Raw genomic sequence first — 21,018 nt, 5'->3', positions numbered from 1 at the left:
GATTCAAATTTTATTAAAATAGATTCATTATTAATTTGTTTGTACTACGTATACCAACAATAATACAGTCTGATCATATTATCCTTCCTTAAACAATGTAATCTCTAAAATTTTATACTGCAAAAATCATCCCTTATGCTGGGTAATAAAAATTCTAGCAAATGTGAAACATTTTTAACGTTGTTTTGACGTTTCGACGTGTTAACGTTTCTAAAGAACAAATCTATTAAAACAATCGTTAAACATATTAAAAGTTTAAATATATTTTCCTTACAAAACGTGAAACCACACAATAAATTTAGCAGTTGAATGATCATCATCATCTCTAAATGAATAATCCGCTGTCGATGCACGCTAGCCCAGGAGACTGAAGACTTTAAGTACCCTACGAAGTACAGTGACGGCTGCTCAATGACCAACTGCTGAAGGGTGGTCAATATACTAGCTGCTGAGCTACGGTCGCCACATTACATCAGTTACTGCAGTTCACGTTACATAGCTAATGTCAGTATTTTACTAATCGAGCGCGGTGGCAATAATACGCATATTTGAGGTTTGACTTTCGACAAGTTGCATTTCGCGCTTTATTGTCGCATTATAGAAATGAAATCGAAAGAAGAAACTAAAAAAACTTGGTTATTTGACTCTATCGACTCATTTGTTCGATGCCATTGCTACCTGCACTTTCATTGTCTTTCACACTTTTTACGGCTTCTCTTATTTCTTCTACAGTAGTTGGCGCTACTGTATCCGTTGGGTCGTCGCCTTCCAATATCCCTTCCTGTTGTTCCTCGTTAATTATATTCGGTGCTTCGTTAAACAACTCTGTGAAATGATCTTATCATCTATATAATTTCCCCTTCTCATGTCCTATTAGGTGACCTCCGTTGTCCCTATAGTGTTTCTGAATTCGTGGGTACTGTTCAAAGGTCCTTTTCACCTCTTAGTAAAAATTGCTTATATTTTATTGATGTGGTAGTCTTCAAGTTCTTGTGTTCCGATTCTTTGTGTTCCTCTTCTCAAGTTCATATTAATTTTTATTTTCTTCGCTTGTGTTCAGATATTTTTGTCTTGCTTTGTTTTTTCTTTGGGCTTTGCTTACAATCGGCTCCAAACCATTCCTTCTTTCTTCCCTTGTTTACGTGGCCTAATCACTTGAGGCATGATTATTTTATAGCTTCTTCAATTATTTTCCATTCAAATTATCTGTTTATTTTTGTATGGATACAATATGTAGTCAATTTTGTTTAAAAAATGTTTTATTTAATAATTTTTGTCTACTGGAGTAGAACAGAATAAATATATTTTTATATTTGCAAATATCTTCCTATATTATATCCTTCTGTTTATTGATTATCACAAACACCAAAATTTTTCAATAAATTGCAACGACATGAAAACAACAGTTTTGTCATTAAATATTTGGATTTCGTTTTTGTCAAAATAGCCATTTTGTTGTACTATTCTTTCAGTTAATTTAACAAAAAATGCAATAACTAAAAGATAATCTCCCAACAGTCCTATAGGGTAGGAGGTACACACCCGCGTACTCTTCTGCACTCCTACAAAACATACATCAGGCCAATTGCCGAGTACAGAGCCCGCTCCTGCTTCTTCTTCATGTATCAAGTCCTTTCAGAGCGTTAGTTATCATCACAGCTATCTTAAATTTATTAACTGCCACTCCAAATGGCATGCTTGTATTAAGACTATAGCAATCTGACAAGTTCTTCAACCATAAAGTCTTTCTTCGTCCTGAACTACTTCTTCTTCTTCTTGTGCCACTCCTATCGGAGATTGGAAATCATCAAGGCTATCCTGACCTTGTTTACAGCTGACCTAAAGAGTTCATTAGTGGTACAGCCAAACCACTCTCTCAAATTACGCAACCATGACATTCTTCTACGGCCTGGGTTCTGTTTTCCTTGCATTATATTTTGAAGTAATGCGTATTTATGTCCTCTCATCAGATACTGATCCTGAACTACGTGTGCCTGCTATTTTCCCTTGCCTATTTTGTAACCCTCATTATATGTATGAAGTACTCCAGCTTTCTCTTCTTTTAAAATTCTTCTATAGCACCACATTTCGAAAGCTTCAAAGCGATTTAGATCACTTTTATTTACAGTCAAGACTCGACACCATAAAGTAAGCCCGAGAATACGTAGCAGCGAAGTAGACGGATAATACTTTGGGCATCCTACTAAAAGCGGCTCTGGCCTGCTCAATTCTGGATCTAATTTCACCGTGACTTTCTTCGTTATAATTTAACTGATATCCTCGGTATCTCGTATTCTGCCTCTACGGGGTACTCAACAAACGCCAACTGAACACCCTAATGGCCACCGAAAGAAAAATCCTGAGGAGAATGACTTCTTATAACTTCCCGCCAGCATATATCCACCAACTTATCAACATTCAATAAGAGATACGTTCTAAGAACCATTGTTAGCTCCAACACCCGAGCAAAAGAGATTCTTAAAATTCCTTGCCATCGCCGAGGGTAAGTACTCACCAGACTTCCCAAGCAAAAAGTGTTATTATCGCCAGCTAAGCTTCTCAACTTAACAGGCAACAAACTTCCTGATCGAACTTCCAGTCGTTTCTCTGAGCAATAAGTATGGCTAACCTATATATTCCTATTTTCTCTTCCTCTTCTTCCCAGCAACTCACGCCATTCCCAAGAAACTAACGTCACTAGAACTTCCACTTCCGACTCCCGTTAAAAAAAGGGAGCAGTCATTCCTTGAAGGTTGTATTAACTTGTTTGTCGTCGGTCCATAGAGCTGAGATGATAATGAACTGCACTCAATACACTTTCGAAACCGCCCTTCTATATAATGAAAAATTTGAGCATATTTATTGCTGAAGTATATAAAATTTGTTAAGAAATTTGACTAAAAAATATATGAACAGCATTTGAAAAATATTTCACATTTGCACTGATAATTAAACAAGATAAGAGTCTGTTTTTCCAAAGATATGTTCCTAATCAGTCTAAAATAATACACTTTTTTAGTACGTATAACAATAAATTGTAGAAAAAACTGATATTAATTAAGATATGTTTAATTATTTGCAATCTAGGCAAGAGCTTAAGATCACGCGTCAATATTATTTCACTATTATTTGGTGGACTAATAAAAAATCTGATTCTAAATCTAAACGCATGATGTCTTTTGAAATCTGGGTCTACCGTAGAATGATGGATACCATGGTATCGTATGGAAACACCGTACCAATAACTCAATAGTATTACAACTTAACGTTACCAATAAACTCGTCACAACTATCAAAGTATACTGCGATACTTTGAACACATTAGTAGAGGAGACGGTATGACAAAAAAAATAACACTTGAAGGATATTTGGTAGAATTGTTAACAGCTTGTCAAAAAGACATATCCCACTGTTCTGTGGGATTAAAATGCTTAAAATATTTTACTTTCCATTTTAATTCTTCGAGAACTTTCATCTTGGGTAAGTCTTATCAATATTATCTTACAAAAATGCACCATTGCCTTTTTTTTGTAAATACTTTTATTTTTTCTTTATTATTTGCTTGTTTGTGTGTGCATACGTGTGTGTGGTTGGGATATTGACTGCGAAACCTATGGTTTCATTCGCCTAATCATATTTAACTTTGATTCTTATAATCCAGTCGTCAGAGACGAAAATACCACCGAACCACCGAAAATCATACGAACAAGCTGAATTTTGCTGAGAATGTCATTTTGGTACCCCAAAAGATGCAAAAAATGGATTCCTGTCCCGGGCTTCCCCCTAAACCCCCCTCGTAGGGGGGGAAAACGGAAAACATCGATTTACTAAGAATCGTACAAGTAATGTGAAAGTTTAAATTCAGCGTTTTTTAGGTATACTTCAAAAGCCTCATATTTGAGACATTTACAATGGATTTAGGCTTTAACAATGGAAATTCCACAGCGACCGGTAAACGGAAGTGATAAATTTTATCACCTGCTAAGTTCTCTTTGACCTGGAGTATTTCTGGTCTAACGTCAACAAACGTAAGTCATTTGTTTTTCAAAAATTTTCCTTTTTTATGGGGAATATACAGCTTACTACCTTCTCATCATCATCTGCTATCTTACTACCATATTAGCTTTCTTCGTGTGCTTCTAACTTGAATCATACAAAACTAACTCATTTTGTAGACATGCATCGATCATTTGTCCTCCTAATACGGTTTGAGGAATCTGACACGCACAGAGCGTGTACGGATTCATCAGAGCGACTGGTACAGAAGCTCTAAAAGTGAAATCAAATATTTTCCGTCAAAAGAAGCAATAATAAAATGGCTTCAATATGGACGATATAGCGACATCTGAGAATAAATCACCAAAGTAGAAATGCGAAGATTTCTTCGTTGACGAAACCAAAATTCAGATTTTTGCTTTAATCTGTGCCTTCTATAAATTGCAAAGCCAAATAGACGATGAAAAAGGTGTATGAAAAACATGGGAAATCTAAAAGTTGAATTCCACAACATTAACTGTCTTTTCTTTCAAATAACATTACTTTAAACTTAATTGAATCGCTAGTTTCGAACCTCGTAAATGTTTTTACCATTTTAAACATTTCCCTTCAAGAGTTCTGGTTTCACTGTGTGCGTCTTAATGTATAAGAAGGGGAGAAATAGCTCCAAATGCATATGAATGACGAAAATGACGAGAAAGTGCTTAATCTGATTATTTTTAAAAATCTAAACAGGCAGAATTTTTAATTATCTTATAAGAATTATGTGCATTGTGCCTCTAAAGCTTTGGCGACAATGGAGTCTCGGTCCACCATTCCCAGGTTTAGCGATTTCTTACCGATTTAATTTTTTAATTGTTTTAATTCTTTTTCTCTTTTTGAAAAGAGAATAAAGGCCTATCTAGCATCAAAAAAGGTTCTTCCTCCGACATACTGTACCAACCTATCAACACATACATTTAGAATGGGGGATGAATACTCATCCGCCCTGAGTAATGTGCGCATTCACTACTTAGCCTATAAAATGGAGTCGAAAAGTGTTATTCGTTGATGTGCGTACCTAACTGATTCAGATATAGTTTTATAAACGAAGTTTTGGTTTTTTGTTTACATGAATAAGCTTGGTAATCGTTTTTTTTTTTTTAATAATTTCAATTTTTACTATTAGCTTAAAGTAAATATATTGTGGAAGCGCAAGTAAATATTAGATCGCTCTAGCCGATAGTACAGTAGATGGTTTGAAAATACTTTTAACCTTTCTTTGGCTTGCTTTGAATGTTAAGACTATATATTAAGGCCCAACAATATGATTGCGCAATACACTGACGATGATATTAACTCTTAGCGTAACGAATCTCCATATCATGCTATACCTGTACTAAAATAAACACATTCGTCACTCAGTGTGAATACATGTGTCAAATCAACGCTCTCAATTAGGGGATCAATCTGAGCGTATCATTTTTAATGCCCAAACTACTAACTAGTGAGAGGTTCCCAAGATAATCTAAAAAACACTTAGGTTACTAACCTAAAAAAGTAAAATACTAAAAAAGTAAGTATTTTTTCTGTACGATGTATGGCGGCTCAATGATCTACGGGTATGATTCTCACTTTGCCACATGTCGCGGGTGAGCCCACTTTTTTATTGTGTCAATATTTCAAATAATAGTGAAACAATATCTAAAACCCATTTGACATTACATCATCCAACGTAATTGTTATAAATATTTACAAACTTGAAGGATATGTTGTAAAACTTAACAACATTGCGAAAACATCAATTTAAAATATTTTTAACATCAAATGAGTGTACAACTTGTATACAACAAGTGACTTAAAATATTATTTAGAAACTGCCATCGGTGGATGCTACATCCTTGCAAAATAAAAAAGTACAATTATTATATTCAGTTGAAAGTTTTATATTTTATATGGATCGGTCCGACAATACTGACTTACTTATTATATCTAATACTAACATACTACTATCACCAAAGCTGAATACCATTTATCAGATCTGGTAACATGGTCCCAGGGTTTTTATCAACAAGGTAGAGCATTTTTATTGCGACCAATGGTCAAGCTGCCTCAAAAAATATAAATCTATTTATATTCACAACACATATTGTCCAAACATAAACAAATGATCGGTGCATGCCTAAGATTATATATGAGAGGGTTTCCAAAGTAATCTGAAAAGGAATCTAATGTACAGGAATATTTGAATAAAATGTTGAACGTTTTTAAAACTAGCTCTGAGTGCTATGGTACATAAAAATCAACGATTCTAGATTCTAGATTCCAATTAAATTATGAGCTTTTTAATTTAGAGGCCAAAAATATTCCATATAATGTTTTTAATGTTATTAATAGTAAAACAAATCGAACATTGATCGTCAGAGAGGTTATATTTTGAGCTGATTTTTATACGTCCTTGTTTATAGTTGGCAATATGTTGTGTCAATATATTAAAGTTAATAGGAAGGTAGGAAGTCTCTACAAAGAGACCAGGATTAACATATATTAAGAGAATATCAAGAAACACTGTATTTGACTGAGTAACTGTTAAGTGGAAAAACGTGTAACCTGAGTATCATATTTTTCTTACTGCAGCATTGTCAAAACTATTCCATTTTACTCTTAATTACAACACAAAAGAGTTAATTACTATTTAAATGGGAATAAGTCACAATTAAAGGTTAAAGTAAGTATATTGGCGTTTCAATTAGCTCAAGTAACAAAAGAGTTACTTGAGCTAATTTTCCTAATGAAATACCGATCATAGTTCGTTCCAGGACGAATTTCGTGAAGGTATTCCAAAATCGGTTGTTGTGGCATAACAAACCGATGTAATACATCAATTAATTCTGCAAGATAATCTCTGAGATCGAAGCGGACTTACGCATTAGTTCTACAAGCAAAATATTCGCAAAAAAAACGTTCTAAACGTGTTTCCACTTAACAAGCTTTCTAATATCATAATACTGAGATTTTTAATTTAAAGTTACACAATTTAATACCTTTCAAATATTACTGTAGGAAATTAACCTAAAACTATGGTTTCGTACGAGACTGCATCTAAAAAGTGACATCTTGGCAACACTGGGCGTTCGCTAAAAGTAACCGCACGAATATTGCAAAAGATATTTAAGTATCATCGCAACGTAACCATACAATGAATACTATAGCAGAGTAAATAAGAATGTTATTTGGAATTACTATAATTTAAACTAATGAAGATAGTTTTGAAATGTTCAGATGAATACTGAAATTTTTCTTGTTGAAATAAAATAGAATTTATCCCATAATAAAGATAATATCAGATTATATGAGCTCGTGCCTTTAGGGTGATATATGATTTATTTTTCACTATCATTTCTAGTTTCTATTTGACTTTTTATTATGTAAACTATCAAAAAAAAACAATGTGTTTTTGACAAAATTTTTGGAATTACATCACAGGAATTCCAAAAATTTTGTTTTTTTGATAGTTTACATAATAAAGGGTCAAATAGAAACTAGAAATGATAATGAAAAATAAATCATCTATCACCGTAAAGTCATCAGCGAATATAATCTACAATTATCTAAATTATGGTATAAATTCTATTATCTCAACGAGGACTGTACCCACCTGAAAATTTCAAAACTAAAGAGAATTATGGACTTAATATTCTTATGTCCACTGATAACAAGATTCAGAAAAGAGATAGTTATAATATTTCGAGGTTTTTGACAAATATGAGATCTTTATTTGATCATAAAAGTACCAATTAATATAACCAAAGTAAAGCTAGACAGTCAATGAGTACAGACTATGATTTTAACAGATTATTGTACATTAAATAAACTAGCATTTCTAGGTATAGAAAGAAGAGCAAAAGAATATGTGTTATTCCTTATTTTATTTCAGTATGAGTTGTCGTCGGCTTGTTATCTTTAGAAAGAAGCACAAATCATTGTAGATGATGTCAGATATACGTGGCCTGCTTGGCCCAAATAGTAGACAAGCTGATTTTGATGTCGGATTTAAAACAAACGAATATGGATGAGGAAATTCATGATTTATGAGAAAGTGAAGATAATGATAACCGATAAAAAATATATCTATTACAATAATTAGTATGGATAGCAATCGTTCTTTTTGCATATTGATAACGTAACTAACCGACGGCTTATCTCAATACAACAATTGTAATTGTAATTATGAAATGTACGACGGCGGTCCGAGAAGTTCTTAGCCTAACCGGCCGATGACGCCACTAACACAAGAGAAATTTACTATCGCGTATAATCGAGAATCAAATTTGTAGCTAGTAAATTCTTAGAAGTAAGAGTGACGTTTCAGCGCTATTGTAGGTCTTCCAATGGCGTACGAAAAATTTCATAAGAAGTTACGACAAAGCTACTTGTATTGAAGAAATACCTATTTATAATATGGATCACGTTAATATAGGAATCTTATATACTAAAACGCTAAGCCCTTTTCTTGTCCACCACTTTACTCAAAAACCATATTAGATAATTAAAATATTTTTTCGGAATATTATTAGTATTAGGTATGAGATTGTCAAGATATACTTTTGGTACAAAAATTCACTTCCGGTTTTGAGATGACCGGAAGTTAAAATTTACTTTAAGTTTTAGACCCCACAATGTATATATGGATCGAAAGGTCTCGTCGAGACAAATCCAAATATGTACTTCCGGTTGCGATCCGACACCGGAAGTGACCCGAAACGCGCATAAAACGTCAAGATAGAGCAAATCTGACACCGGATTCGTGATCAGCATGCAAAATTAACTGCTAAATGATATCCATGTCGACATTTGATGAACTAAAAATTGCATTCCGGTTTTGAGGTCGACTTCCGGTTTGGTTTGAAAATAAAAATTTCATTTAAAAAACTCGATGTCGAGTTGGTCCGCTAGTATGATTATTATTGACATTTGTGTTCTTCTTCTTCTTGATGTGCCTATCCGTTACGAATGTTGGCGATCATCATGGCAACCTTTATCTTATCTACAGCAGCGCGGAAAAGCTGCACAGATGTTGTATTGAACCAGATTCTGAGGTTCTTTAACCAAGATTACTTCTTCCTGGACCTCGTTTTCCAAATATTTTTCCTTGCAAGATGGCTTGAAGGAGAGCATATCTGGATTTATTTCGCATAATATGTCCGAAGAACTGAAACTTTCGAGATTTGATGGTGGTCAGTACCTCTCGGTTCTTATTCATTCTTCTGAGGGCCTCCTTACTCGGTCAGTCAGACATTTCTGTTAATTACAATAAATAATTTTAGGTTAGCAGGTAACAGTTAAACTTTCCTAAACTCAGGCTTGGATGCTGTGTACGATGACTCTTCTCCTTGAATGGCGACCGTCAAAAATGTTGGACATGAAAAAGCTATCGGCGCGATGGATGCCGCGCTTGCTCACTCCGGACAACAAGCGCAACCGTAAGACCACTTCAGAGCAGTGTTTGACGCTGCTAAAGAGTAATTCGAAGGACTTTCTGCGTCGTTTCGTGATCGTACGAAATATGGATACGCTGGCACACACCAAGAAAGAGTCAAAACAGTGAACCTCGCTCTGTGAAATTGCTCCGAAGAAGACGAAGACTGTTCTATCGGACGGAAAGGTGATGACCTCAAAAGTAATTTGAGTTGAATGGGGAGGTCATCTGCGCCACGAAAACCTACTTACAGACCTCGCCAAAACATATTTCTCAGACGAGTGAAAGAAGTTGAAGCATCGATGAGTTAAGTGTATCGAGCTAAAGAGAGACTATGTATCGAGCTAAAGAGAGACTAAGTTGAGAAATAAATCGCCATTTTTCCAACATTTTCGTTTTTCTTTTGTAGGCTAAGTACTTATTGGACCGCCCTCGTAACTTTTCGCGATTGTATTAGAGGTGACCAAAGTGATGAATAATAAAATACAGATCACCAACTTCGAACGTGGCTGGTGATATATCTGGTTGCGCGTACATTACAAAACTTTTGTATTGCATTTGGTGATCGTGGTCGACCGACCACGATCGATCTATTTACGATCTGTGAAACTTTTCGGCACATTTCATGTACTGAACTGTAAAAATGTGTTATATTTTTTTAATATGGTTAAAAATGATTAAAATAGTCTGTAATAATGTTATTCTTCCTTTCTAGTTAAATAATTTAAATAATAACACTACATTTCTAGCGTTATATTTGTTAAAAGTTTTCTTAAAATAAGTACCTTGACCGAATCCATACAAAATGATTTATATATTTAATCACATAGCTTATTCATGAATATGTGGTTTGTTCTTTTGACATTAATGAATTAATGAATATTGGTAACATTACATACTCTTTTCAATGACCAGAAACTCCACTTAACAAAAAAGACTTGGACAAAAAAGACGAAAAATAATTTGTGTAAGTTTAATTTAGAGAAATTTTAAATTTAGTTGTATGTTCTTAAAAGTAAAATGAATGTTTGTAGATTGCGAATAAAACGGAATACCCAATTTCCTTTGCAAAACACTTCTTTCTCAGTCTTTGTTTTCCTACAGTGTTGGCCACTCTAAAGAGTTCACCCTTATGTTTATCAATATTCATTAAATTTTGCGAAAATATTGAAACAGATGGATCTTTAATCCAAAGAGATCAACTTTTAAAGATACAGACATCTGATGTATACCGGTGAAAGCAATACTGGCAGAATGTAATGAGTTACCTTTGGACTTACGTCGGCAACTGTTATCACAAAAATATCTTTTAAAACTAAAATCCCTTAAGTCAAACATGATCAACAAATTAAGTGATATTGCAAAAGAAGACCTAACAAACCGCTATTGGAAACTAAAAAATTCTCCCCCACTTGCAGAAGCTTTTGTTGAGACTAATGCTTATCACATTTCTTTTAGTAAAAATAAAAAATTGCTTATGTATCCTTTAGATCACTAATATAAAACCACACAGTGTTATAATACCCCATTATACAGAATATGATCATATAAACAATACCCTTTTCAAATCTATATTGGATGGATTAGTCAATAAGATATTTATATATACAGATGGATCTAAAACAAAACACGGAGTTGGTTGTGGAGTTTTTATTCAAAATACAAAACAATCATTTATGTTTAAATTACCATCAATATGCAACATATATACTGCTGAACTTATAGCAATTTTGAAGGGCATTACTTGGTTAATATCAAATAATTTACAAGAGGGGGTAATACTAACTGATTCTAAGTCAGCCTTGGAGTCAATAAAAAGCATTCAATTTGAAAGAATGAAATGTCCTATATTATGCAATTTAAAAAAATTGATAGCAGAATTAAATATAACATTTGTATGGGTCAAAGGTCATATAGGTATACTAGGTAATGAAAAAGCTGATAGTTTGGCCAAGGAGGAAGTACAAAACGGAGTTCATTTTAATATTTGTACAATATGTGACATCTCTAATTTGATAAAAAATAAAATATTGTTAAAATGGGAACGACAGTGGGAAAACGTTGTAGAGAACTCACAAAATACTTATTTTAAAATACATCCAACCCTACCATCTCCACCCCCATATATTTTCAACTATTCCACGTCAAAATTCTTTTCGGCAAGTATTTTTAGATTTAAAACAAATCATGGGTGATTTCCATCACACCTTGCTAAGCTGGGCATTATACAGTCATAGGCCTGTAGTTGTGATCAGAACTCTTACGGAGATCTCAACATATATTCTTCGGTTGCAAAAAACATTTAAAAAAATCCGATGATTTAATTCGTAAACTAATTAAAATGAAATATTTTCTTCCATTAAATCTATCACACATTTTATTAACTGCCAATAGAAACACCTTAGAACTTCTAGTAAATTTTATTAAAGAAGTAAAAATAGAAATTTAAAGCAGCATAACCCACAACTTTGTATTCATATTATAAGAAAAGTTCTGTATACAACTTTCTGTGGCAAATGGACTTGATTCCGTGCCATTATCCTTTCACACACACACAGACATCTGTCATTTGTCAATCCTTCCATTGTGTAAAAATGGTCCTGACGAGGATATGTTTAGGTTATTAAGTAGAGTCTTTAATTATCATATTTATTATTAGTATTTTGTGTCGCACGAAAATTTATGTAATGTTACCAATGTACATAACTTAGCCAAAAAAACTCAACCTACCTTAAAATACTACATCATCTTCTCTCCTGTCTTTCTTCATTAATATTAAGTATCTCTCTGCTCGTGTAGGGTGGCGGGGGTTCACTGATCAACCTATTGTTTCTTAACACATCAACGTACGACGGAGGTTGATCGGTGAACCCTCTGAAGTTGTCTATGTTAATGCGGGCTCCTGTGAATAAGAGCGGATCGCTAACTTCTGATGTGTCTATGATTATGTTGGAACGAGGTGTACGTGAATGGTTGCGGACTGTGTAGATTCCCGCCGGTGCAAAATCGGCTCTGATTATGTTGACGTTGGTCTGGTTGCGCAACGCAATGTTCTCGCAGAGATTGTGGTGCCGTTGTTGTTGCAGAGCGCTCTTCTTGGCGAATATCACTACTTTGGAGACTATGAGCAGCAGTAAAACGATAGAGAAAAGGATGCTAATAATACCTTAAAAGTAATTACAAACTTAGAGTGAATTGAAAAGCATTTAGAATCAAATTTAAATCAGTATTATCAATGTTTTTAACGAATTGAGTTTAGTTTTTATTTGATAACGAAATAAATGAATAGAGACTTACAAACTGAGATAAACAAGTATCGAGCGCCGTTGTGTTGATTATTATTCATACTGGGATACCCATATTCTAATTCTTCATAACCTAAAAATGATAAACATACTTGAACTTCCGTTATATGGATGACACGTTTGTCATTTGGACTGTTGGGGAAGTTAAACTTACTAATTTCTTAAATTTCCTAAACCGTTAGATGTAGTTCACCATGGGAATAGAAAATAAAAGATTTCATTTTTGTATGGCTAGAACTCGGTACTCCGCCTGCTACTACTACGCAGGTATGTAGTTTTATAGAATCGGATTTTCAGTCAAACTACAGTTCAATCGCAACAGCGGAGTCTCTCTCAGTTGCTCCAAGCTCTGTTTTAGCTGTAAAGCCAGCCAGTCGGCGTGGTCTACAGATATAGTTTGGCAGCTCGAAGAAGTTACACTCAACGTAAGACTAGGTACCTAACACGCTCGATACAGGCCATAACGCTGCCAATTGAACAGCGTAGGATACTCGTAAAAAGAAAACAACGCGCAGGGCACCCAGTCTGGTTGACAAATACTTTCGACACCTGAAGTGTATTTTAAGAGCACTGAAGGACTAGAAAGTCTGTCAACACTCGGTGTTGAGCAGTGCTCTACCCCAAGTAGTGAAGGACAACCACCGACAACCGGAAAAAGGCGTCCAACCAAAAAAAACAAAAGAACAAAAAAAATAGTTGTTTTCTAACAGACGGTCCATCCAAAACTTCTCACACGTAGAATGCACATATTACGTCAAACAGACATAAACATACAAGCAAACTTCCTCACAAACAGACTTTCAGCCTCAAATAACTTCACAGACAGTATATCTACATACCTTCACCATATGCATACACAAGATACCACCACCAACAATATACCTACAGACACCACTTTACGCATGACAAGTAGACAACTACAGATACCTCCTTAATGGCAGAAAATCCGAATTACTCTCAGCGGTTCCCCGATCTTCTTGTCACCATCAGTTCAAATCATCCCCTACTGAAACCCACACCATCTCCAACAACATCATCCACAAACTCTGATACATCACACGACTATTTCAGACCATCTTCTTCTACCATAACAGTCCCCAAATGACCACATCACACATTCAATTCTATTGGAAACAACATTATCACCATCATAGCCCCATAGTGCTAACGCCTTTTAGGTCCATAGCTTGAGTCCTTAGTTTTTTTTTTCCCCAATTTCTCACCTTTCCTCTTTCTTGGTTGACCTACTTTTCTTTTGTTACCATCTCTGTATTTATTAATATTTTGTTATTCATTCTTTATAAATGTCCCAACCATCTCAATGATACTTTTACTACTTCTGAAATCGAAGGTTCTTCTGATAAACAGACTCATGATCTCGGCATTGGCTCTTCTGATATATGCTTCCCCCTCTTTAATACCTCCAAAAACTCTTCTCAATATTTTCCTTTCCCATGCATTTATTTTTTCTTTGTGTGTTTGGTATAGCACCCATGTTTAGCTTGCATAGAAGACTGCCAGTCTCATAACTGTTTTGTATATATGTATTTTGGCTTGTCTTGACACATTTTTAGATGCAAGAATTTTATGTAAAACTCCTGCTTTAACATTTCCTTTATGTATTTTTGCGTCCAGTTCACAGTTATCTTTCCGCTTTCATGTATGTTAGTTCACAGGTAAGTAAAATTCTGAACTTGTTCTAATTCTATAGTGTAGTCTACATTCTCGCTGATCTTCAAGATTACCTGTTCTCTTAATCTTGTTTGAGGTATTATAAATATCATGTACTTTGATTTCTGTTCATTAATGACCAGGTTGAGTTTTTCTATACATCTCTCAATACATCTGCATATCTAGCCAGAATCGCAAGATCATCCACATAGGCCAATATCTGATAGCACTTAGTTTTTAAAGACCCTGGTCTGTTTAAATTGCTATCTCTTAGCACCAATTCTAGACACAAATTAAACAGGATTGTACACAGAGGATCCCCCTGCTTTAAACTTTGTTTTGTCTAGGAACTGTCTGACAGTTTTCCGTTGTATTTGATCTTCATGCTTACATTGCCGATTGTCATATTAACTAGGTTAATTAATTTGCTCCGTATTTTTAAATTTTTTAATAAATTTTTTTGAATACTCTTCACTAATATTTTTATACCATATCCAGCAATATTCCCCTGTAGTTTGAGCAGTCTTGACTATTTTCTTTTTTGTAAACCGGTATTAAGAGTGATCTGTTCCAATATGTAGGCATTTCTTCCCAATCCCATATAATTGTTATGAGCTCAAGTAATTCTTCTGTTAATTTTTCTCCTTCATATATAAGTTCCGTATATATTCCATTTTTGATTCTGGAAAGTGAGTGACATACTCCTTAAGACACTCCCTACCAAAGATTTAAAATGGAAGAAAGCTTTCTTTTGTGCTTTCCTTTCCTATTCTGAATTTACCTATATTAACTCCACTTTCTCGCAAAAAATTTCTGTTTTCATCATATTTGATCCCAGTTTTGGGTAAGGTGTCTGTAGTATTGGATTCTAACAAACATCACAGTCACTAATCCAAATTTTCTACTTACTTAGAGACTAACATGAGACTTAATATTGTTCTGAAGCTATTTTCTTGTGGCATTTTAAATTAATTACTATTTAAATGGGAATAAGCCACATTTAAAGGTTAAAATACGTTTATTGACGTTTCAATTTCCACTTCGGAAATCGTTCTCAAAATACAAACATTAGTAAATTTACTAGTATCACTAGCAACAGCAAAGTGTGGCTGAACCAATCAGCAAGAGCTTAGCAAAAAATGTTGTCAAGCTGATTTTTTTTTCTTTTCTGAGGATGGAAATTTCCAGAAACCTTACCAGATTAACCCATCCCTAGGGATAGCTGGTGTGTAAGCCATTTCCCCCTAGAAGGAGGTACTGCAAACGGAAGCCTTCCTGTTATCCTGCATACCAACTAAAACTGCCCTCTCCTACTTATGCGCAATTGACTATCGCACATATCGAAACACATGTGGTACTCCAAAAGTGGGATGGCTGCTGTAAGGCTGATGACACTTTCGGAGCACCACCTTCTCTTATCTAGATCTTTGGCTCCGCAGTAAAAAAAATAAAAGATCCAAACATAACCTATGTCCACTCCAGGAGTTTTTCTCATTACCTCTACAATGGTTTAGTGTACAATGGAAAAACAAATACTCGTTTGACTGAACACAAGAGGAACTGTCCCTTTGGTTTCTGCAAAAAGTCAGGTAAACAGAACACACTGTCACACAAGACAACTACCAAACTTTATTTGGAGAAACACAGACATTTAGTAGACCATCAAACTACTATCCACAGGATAACTAATAATTAAATGGAATGTGTAATATTCTTAAAGACCAATCACATACTATCAGTGATAAACCCTTTTGATTTCATGTCTGTTATTAAATTATATATTTTATTTATGACTGTATTAATTTTATAATTTGTACAAATATAATATTAAGTAAATATTCACTTACTTTCTGGCACTATAAGACCTTGACAACATTTTGGTCTGATAGTTACTGTACAGTTTGGATCAAGATGTCTATCACAACACCAACTGCTAGGAATGCATCTACCATCTTCACAAGGAATCTTATCTATAACAAATAATACAAATAAAAAAATAAAATTTTGAATTGTGTTGATTTCCTGAGAACAGCACACACAGTAAAAAAAAATAATGCAATAATAATTTTGGAATGCGTAAATGCAAGAGAGGGCTGCCAGGGTACAGTAGTAAACAGTGTTTTTCTTTGGCTCTACAAAATTTGCAATTTACAGTGGGAAAACACTAATTTTCTGGATGTTTTCTCCTAGGATATTAAATAGCCTTGGCTGATTGATTTATCAATCTGTGATAAATCTCTGGCATGTTTTGGTAAATCCAGTACAAACAATTGCCTGATTTAAGTATTAGAGAAGTACCCCACCCACTATAAAATCTACATAGATGCATTTAAGTCTGCAGACAGAGTGGGGCATCAATTGTTTCATCAGAAAACAATCTTCTTTTCTGTCTACCCCCAGTATGTAGCACATATTCAGCTGAGCTCTATGCTATAGCTACCAAGCTACTCAAAAGCCCTGATCATAACAGTGTCCCTTAGCTCTCTAAACTCAATAAAACATATTTTTCTGAAACATCCTTTTAAAAAGTTACTAAAATACCAGCTGTCCCAAGCTCATCAACATGGAAAAGAGTTTAATTTTTGTGGATACCCTTACACATTGGTATAACAGGAAACAAATAAGCTCACAGAACTGCACGACAGGCAATTTTAAGTGATTATTCAGAGCCTGTAGACAAGTGTGTTTCCAGTTATTTAAAAGCTTAATTTAAAAATAAAGTTTTGTGTTTGTGGCAAAGGTCTCAAACTAATTCTAAACTAAATAAGATCAAAAATAATGTTTCCCAGTGGATTCATTGTTGCTTAACAGGTGTGAACAAATTGTGCTTGCAGGTCTATGTCTAGGACATACCAAGTTGACATACTCTTATCTTTTCACAAAGAATATCCCACCCATATGTGATCAGTGTAACAATGGATTAACAGTTGAACACTTTTTAATAAATTGTGGTAAATGATAAATAAAGACATTGTTATAATATCTTGAACACTCTAGCAGAAGGTCTAGGTCAAGAGTGTTCCTAAAAAACACAAGGTGTCTATGAAAAGTAAGTAAGTAAGAAAGGGAAACAGAAAAGTGGTAAAAGTTCTCCATAGAAATAGAGCATTACTTTTATGGATTGCAGAAAGAGATGTGAAGATTCATAAGAGGACAAAAAATGGAAATGAAAGATTTGATCAAAGATAGGTGGAGATTCATAAAAGGCAAAGAAAGAAAATGAAAGGGCTCTATGTATTTATGTAATACGAAACTAGATAAACTATTTGTGAAATTTTATGTGAACAAAAGCTTATTATAATTATTATAAGCTTATATAAGATATTACTGGTTTTATATAAACAAATTTGTGGTAAAGAATAAGTTAAAAACATTAATATTAACGAATGGACTAAATATATTATATTATATTGACCAAAATTTAGATTTTGGAGTGCATATAAATGAGATATGTAACAGGTTAGCATCTATCTGCTACTCTTTCAGAATAACAGCAAATTATTTGGACGAAAAATGTAAACGAGTTGTATATTTTTCAAATTTTCATTCTGTAATGCGATTTGGAATAGTTTTCTGGGGGGGAAGTGGTAACGCTGAACAGGTTTTTATATTACAAAAAAGAGCAATCAGAACTCTACTTAACTTGAAATACAGGGATTCATGTAGAGGTAATTTCAAAAAACTAAACATACTAACAATGGCTGGAACATACATATATGAATGCTTACTTTTCATTTTTAAAAATAGACATAAATTCTTGAAACACATAACAAACCATAATACTAATACACGAAACAATCTCATAAACTATAATATACCAATACACAGACTAACAGCATCTGAGAAAACCACAGAATATGCCTGTATTAAATTCTTTAATAAACTGCCTTATAGCATCAAAATAGAAACTGACATAAATAAATATAGAAAGTCTATTCAACAGTTGCTCATACACCTTGAACCATACAAAGTAGAAGAATACCTTCAAGCTGACCTGCAGGGAGACTAAGGGCTCTTATCTGAATCTAAATGTCACTGTTATTATCCTTATATTTTAATATTACTTTTATTTTCAGTGTTGGTTGTTACAGCAACCATTACAAATTATAATTGACACCATTCTCTCTATTGACAATTTATATTTGTGTGTAACTTGTGAATCCTGAGAATAAAGCTTTTTTCTATTTCTATTCTATTTCTATACATACCTCTACAAGGCTCCTCATTACACTTCTCAATGGATTCATCGGATGCATCTTTGCAGTCAGGCTGTCCATCACAGACATAATGAGGTATTATGCAAACACCATTTGAAACACACTGAAACATTTGGTCATTACAAAATATTGTTTCCCTCATAGGTCTGACATCATTCTTTTTAATATTGTCTATCAGTACAACTGTAACACTAACTGAGAGATTGAATTTATGACTTGTGCAAGTGTAGACACCTTTGTCTTCAATTTGAAGTGAAGTAAATTTCTTTTCTGATTTGTTTATTCCCTGTGTGCTGGATATAATTTTTTGAAACCTTAAACAATACAAATGAATGAAACAATCTTTTAAAAAAATGGTTTGTTAATAAATTATGAGTGTAACAAAATGACAACCTAAATGAAACATGTATTTATCTCAATAATAATTTTATGGCAAAATCCCATGACTAACAGCAGTTGCTGACACCACAATTTTCAGAACATTCAGTGGTGGCAGCTGGAAGAATGTATCACAATAGGTCAAAGTACCGATAACTCAAGAAACTTCCATTTATATTTAGGGGTTTTTCACTGGAAGATGTACTTAGTATATTAGAGGATCATGAAAATTTAGTAGCAATTGTAGAAAGTATTACTTTAGTGCCTTCAGTAAATGCATGTCATGTCCTAACAGACGAGGACTCTGCTAATTGAGATATCATGTTGATGGATAATTTACCTGGCTCGCAATTACAAGCTCCTGCTGAAACTATTTAGTGATTCCACAAGAAAAACCAACTCGATGTGGTTTGTGCCATGCTATAAATTTACTATGCATAAATATTGCATTTTAACGATAAATATGTTTTTTTACCTTATATACCTTAAAAGAGTATAATATTAAAATACAACTAAGTATAAAAATAATTTCAAAATAAGACACAACTTTTAAAAAACATTATAATAAAATAAATTCATAATTAAAAGAAAAACAACACACTTATTAATTAATGGATAAATGATAATAAGATAAATTATTCAAAAATTCAGTTAAACTATAGAAACATTTTGATGCTAAAAGTTTTTTGGTTTTTCTTCAAAAACTATTATAATTTGTATATGTTCTGATTGTTAACTTCAGATTATTGGACAGTCTTGCAGTGTAAAAAAAGTTTTTAATTAAAATTCTTGGAGGAAAAATGTGAAAAGGGATGAGATGAGTCTGGCAAGTATTATATATGGAAACAGGGTGAATAGCACTTCCATGTTTTTTAAATTTTAAGCAAACTGCTTCTAGAATGTTGAAAATAAAAATGGATATGAAATAGAAATAAGTGCACATATAAACAACACAGACTAGAAATGAATTGAAAACATGTAGAATAGTGAAACAAATAAAACTCATATTTTTATAAATATGAAGATAAAAAACATCTTAAGTTTTGATTTTGAAACAAATTAAAAATTTAGAACAAAAATTGCATCCCAAGAGTCTAATTTATCATACAATAAGCAGAAACTAGTATGAACTAACTTAAATAAATCCATGTCTATGACCACCACTGCTGAAAGTTTTTAGGAAGTGTTAATGATAGTAGAAACTAGTTCTACAAATTATGTTTATAAACTCCTTGAACTGCTCCTTTGATTTATCTGGCTGGATATTACTGTACTATGTATTTCAAATTACACAAGCAGAAATTCGGACACCTTACCCTGTTTGGTTTGACAAAATTTCTTTTTTGGCCCATGTCAGATGGTCATCTACTGCTGAACTTTCTTTTTCTTGGTCCGATAATATCAATTCACATATCAATGAGAACGTTGTTCCGACTTTTTCTTCGACCACTTCGCTAACAGGATTTATGAATTCATAATAATTTTTTGTTATTGTTAAAGATTTACCTACAACATAACAATAATTTTATAAAAATCATTCTAACATAACCTTAATTTTAATAAAACTACAACAAATCTGTGAGATTATGATTAGGCATCGACTTACTTTTTACACTACTTATACCTAAAAGTAAAAAATAAAATGGCAATAGAAACATTTTTATTTTTATAACATTTTTAATATTTTGTTGGAAGCCATATTTGAATTGCTATTATGTTGGTATTTATTTGGTTGGTACACTATGGTACCAACCAGAACCAACCAAGATAGACAAACAAAACCGTTGGCTAATAGATGGTGCTACAAAATTTTTAGTTTATATTTTGTATAATAGAAGCCGCTCAAAACATTGAAAAAATGTACTTTTGGAAACTTGAATAATACCTACTTCTTAAAGGCCCAAGTTGTTCATAACAATTATTTATTTGCTTTGGATAAATTAAAATTGATGCGTTGGTCGTAATGTATTGTCATTTTTTTTCCAAAAACTAA

General features: G+C 33.4%; 1 protein-coding gene across 1 annotated transcript; it reads right to left on the bottom strand.

Annotated features, from left to right (window-relative positions):
- Positions 1-1,101: 1,101 nt before the first annotated feature.
- LOC140436549 (uncharacterized) lies at positions 1,102-20,755 on the bottom strand. The gene is made up of 6 exons (XM_072525456.1): positions 20,632-20,755; positions 20,342-20,531; positions 18,639-18,961; positions 16,278-16,400; positions 12,752-12,832; positions 1,102-12,620 (listed from the first exon to the last, which is right to left on the bottom strand). The coding sequence occupies exons 1-6, from the start codon at positions 20,681-20,683 to the stop codon at positions 12,199-12,201; spliced, it is 1,191 nt and encodes a 396-aa protein (XP_072381557.1). The 5' UTR covers positions 20,684-20,755; the 3' UTR covers positions 1,102-12,198.
- Positions 20,756-21,018: the final 263 nt, after the last annotated feature.

This window comes from Diabrotica undecimpunctata, chromosome 3 (assembly GCF_040954645.1).
Source record: "Diabrotica undecimpunctata isolate CICGRU chromosome 3, icDiaUnde3, whole genome shotgun sequence".
NCBI lineage: Eukaryota > Metazoa > Arthropoda > Insecta > Coleoptera > Chrysomelidae > Diabrotica > Diabrotica undecimpunctata.
Note: the sequence above shows the minus strand (reverse complement) of the source record. Positions and strands in the feature narration are given on the sequence as shown.

Bases quoted from the DNA above. Each gene is read 5' to 3' on its own strand.
- LOC140436549 (XM_072525456.1), bottom strand. From the start codon at position 20,683: ATGTTTCTATTGCCATTTTATTTTTTACTTTTAGGTATAAGTAGTGTA. The intron at 20,532-20,631 runs GTAAGTCGATGC...GTTATGTTGTAG, and splicing joins AGGTATAAGTAGTGTAAAAA to GTAAATCTTTAACAATAACA. The intron at 18,962-20,341 runs GTAAGGTGTCCG...GTATTGTTTAAG, and splicing joins ATTTTGTCAAACCAAACAGG to GTTTCAAAAAATTATATCCA.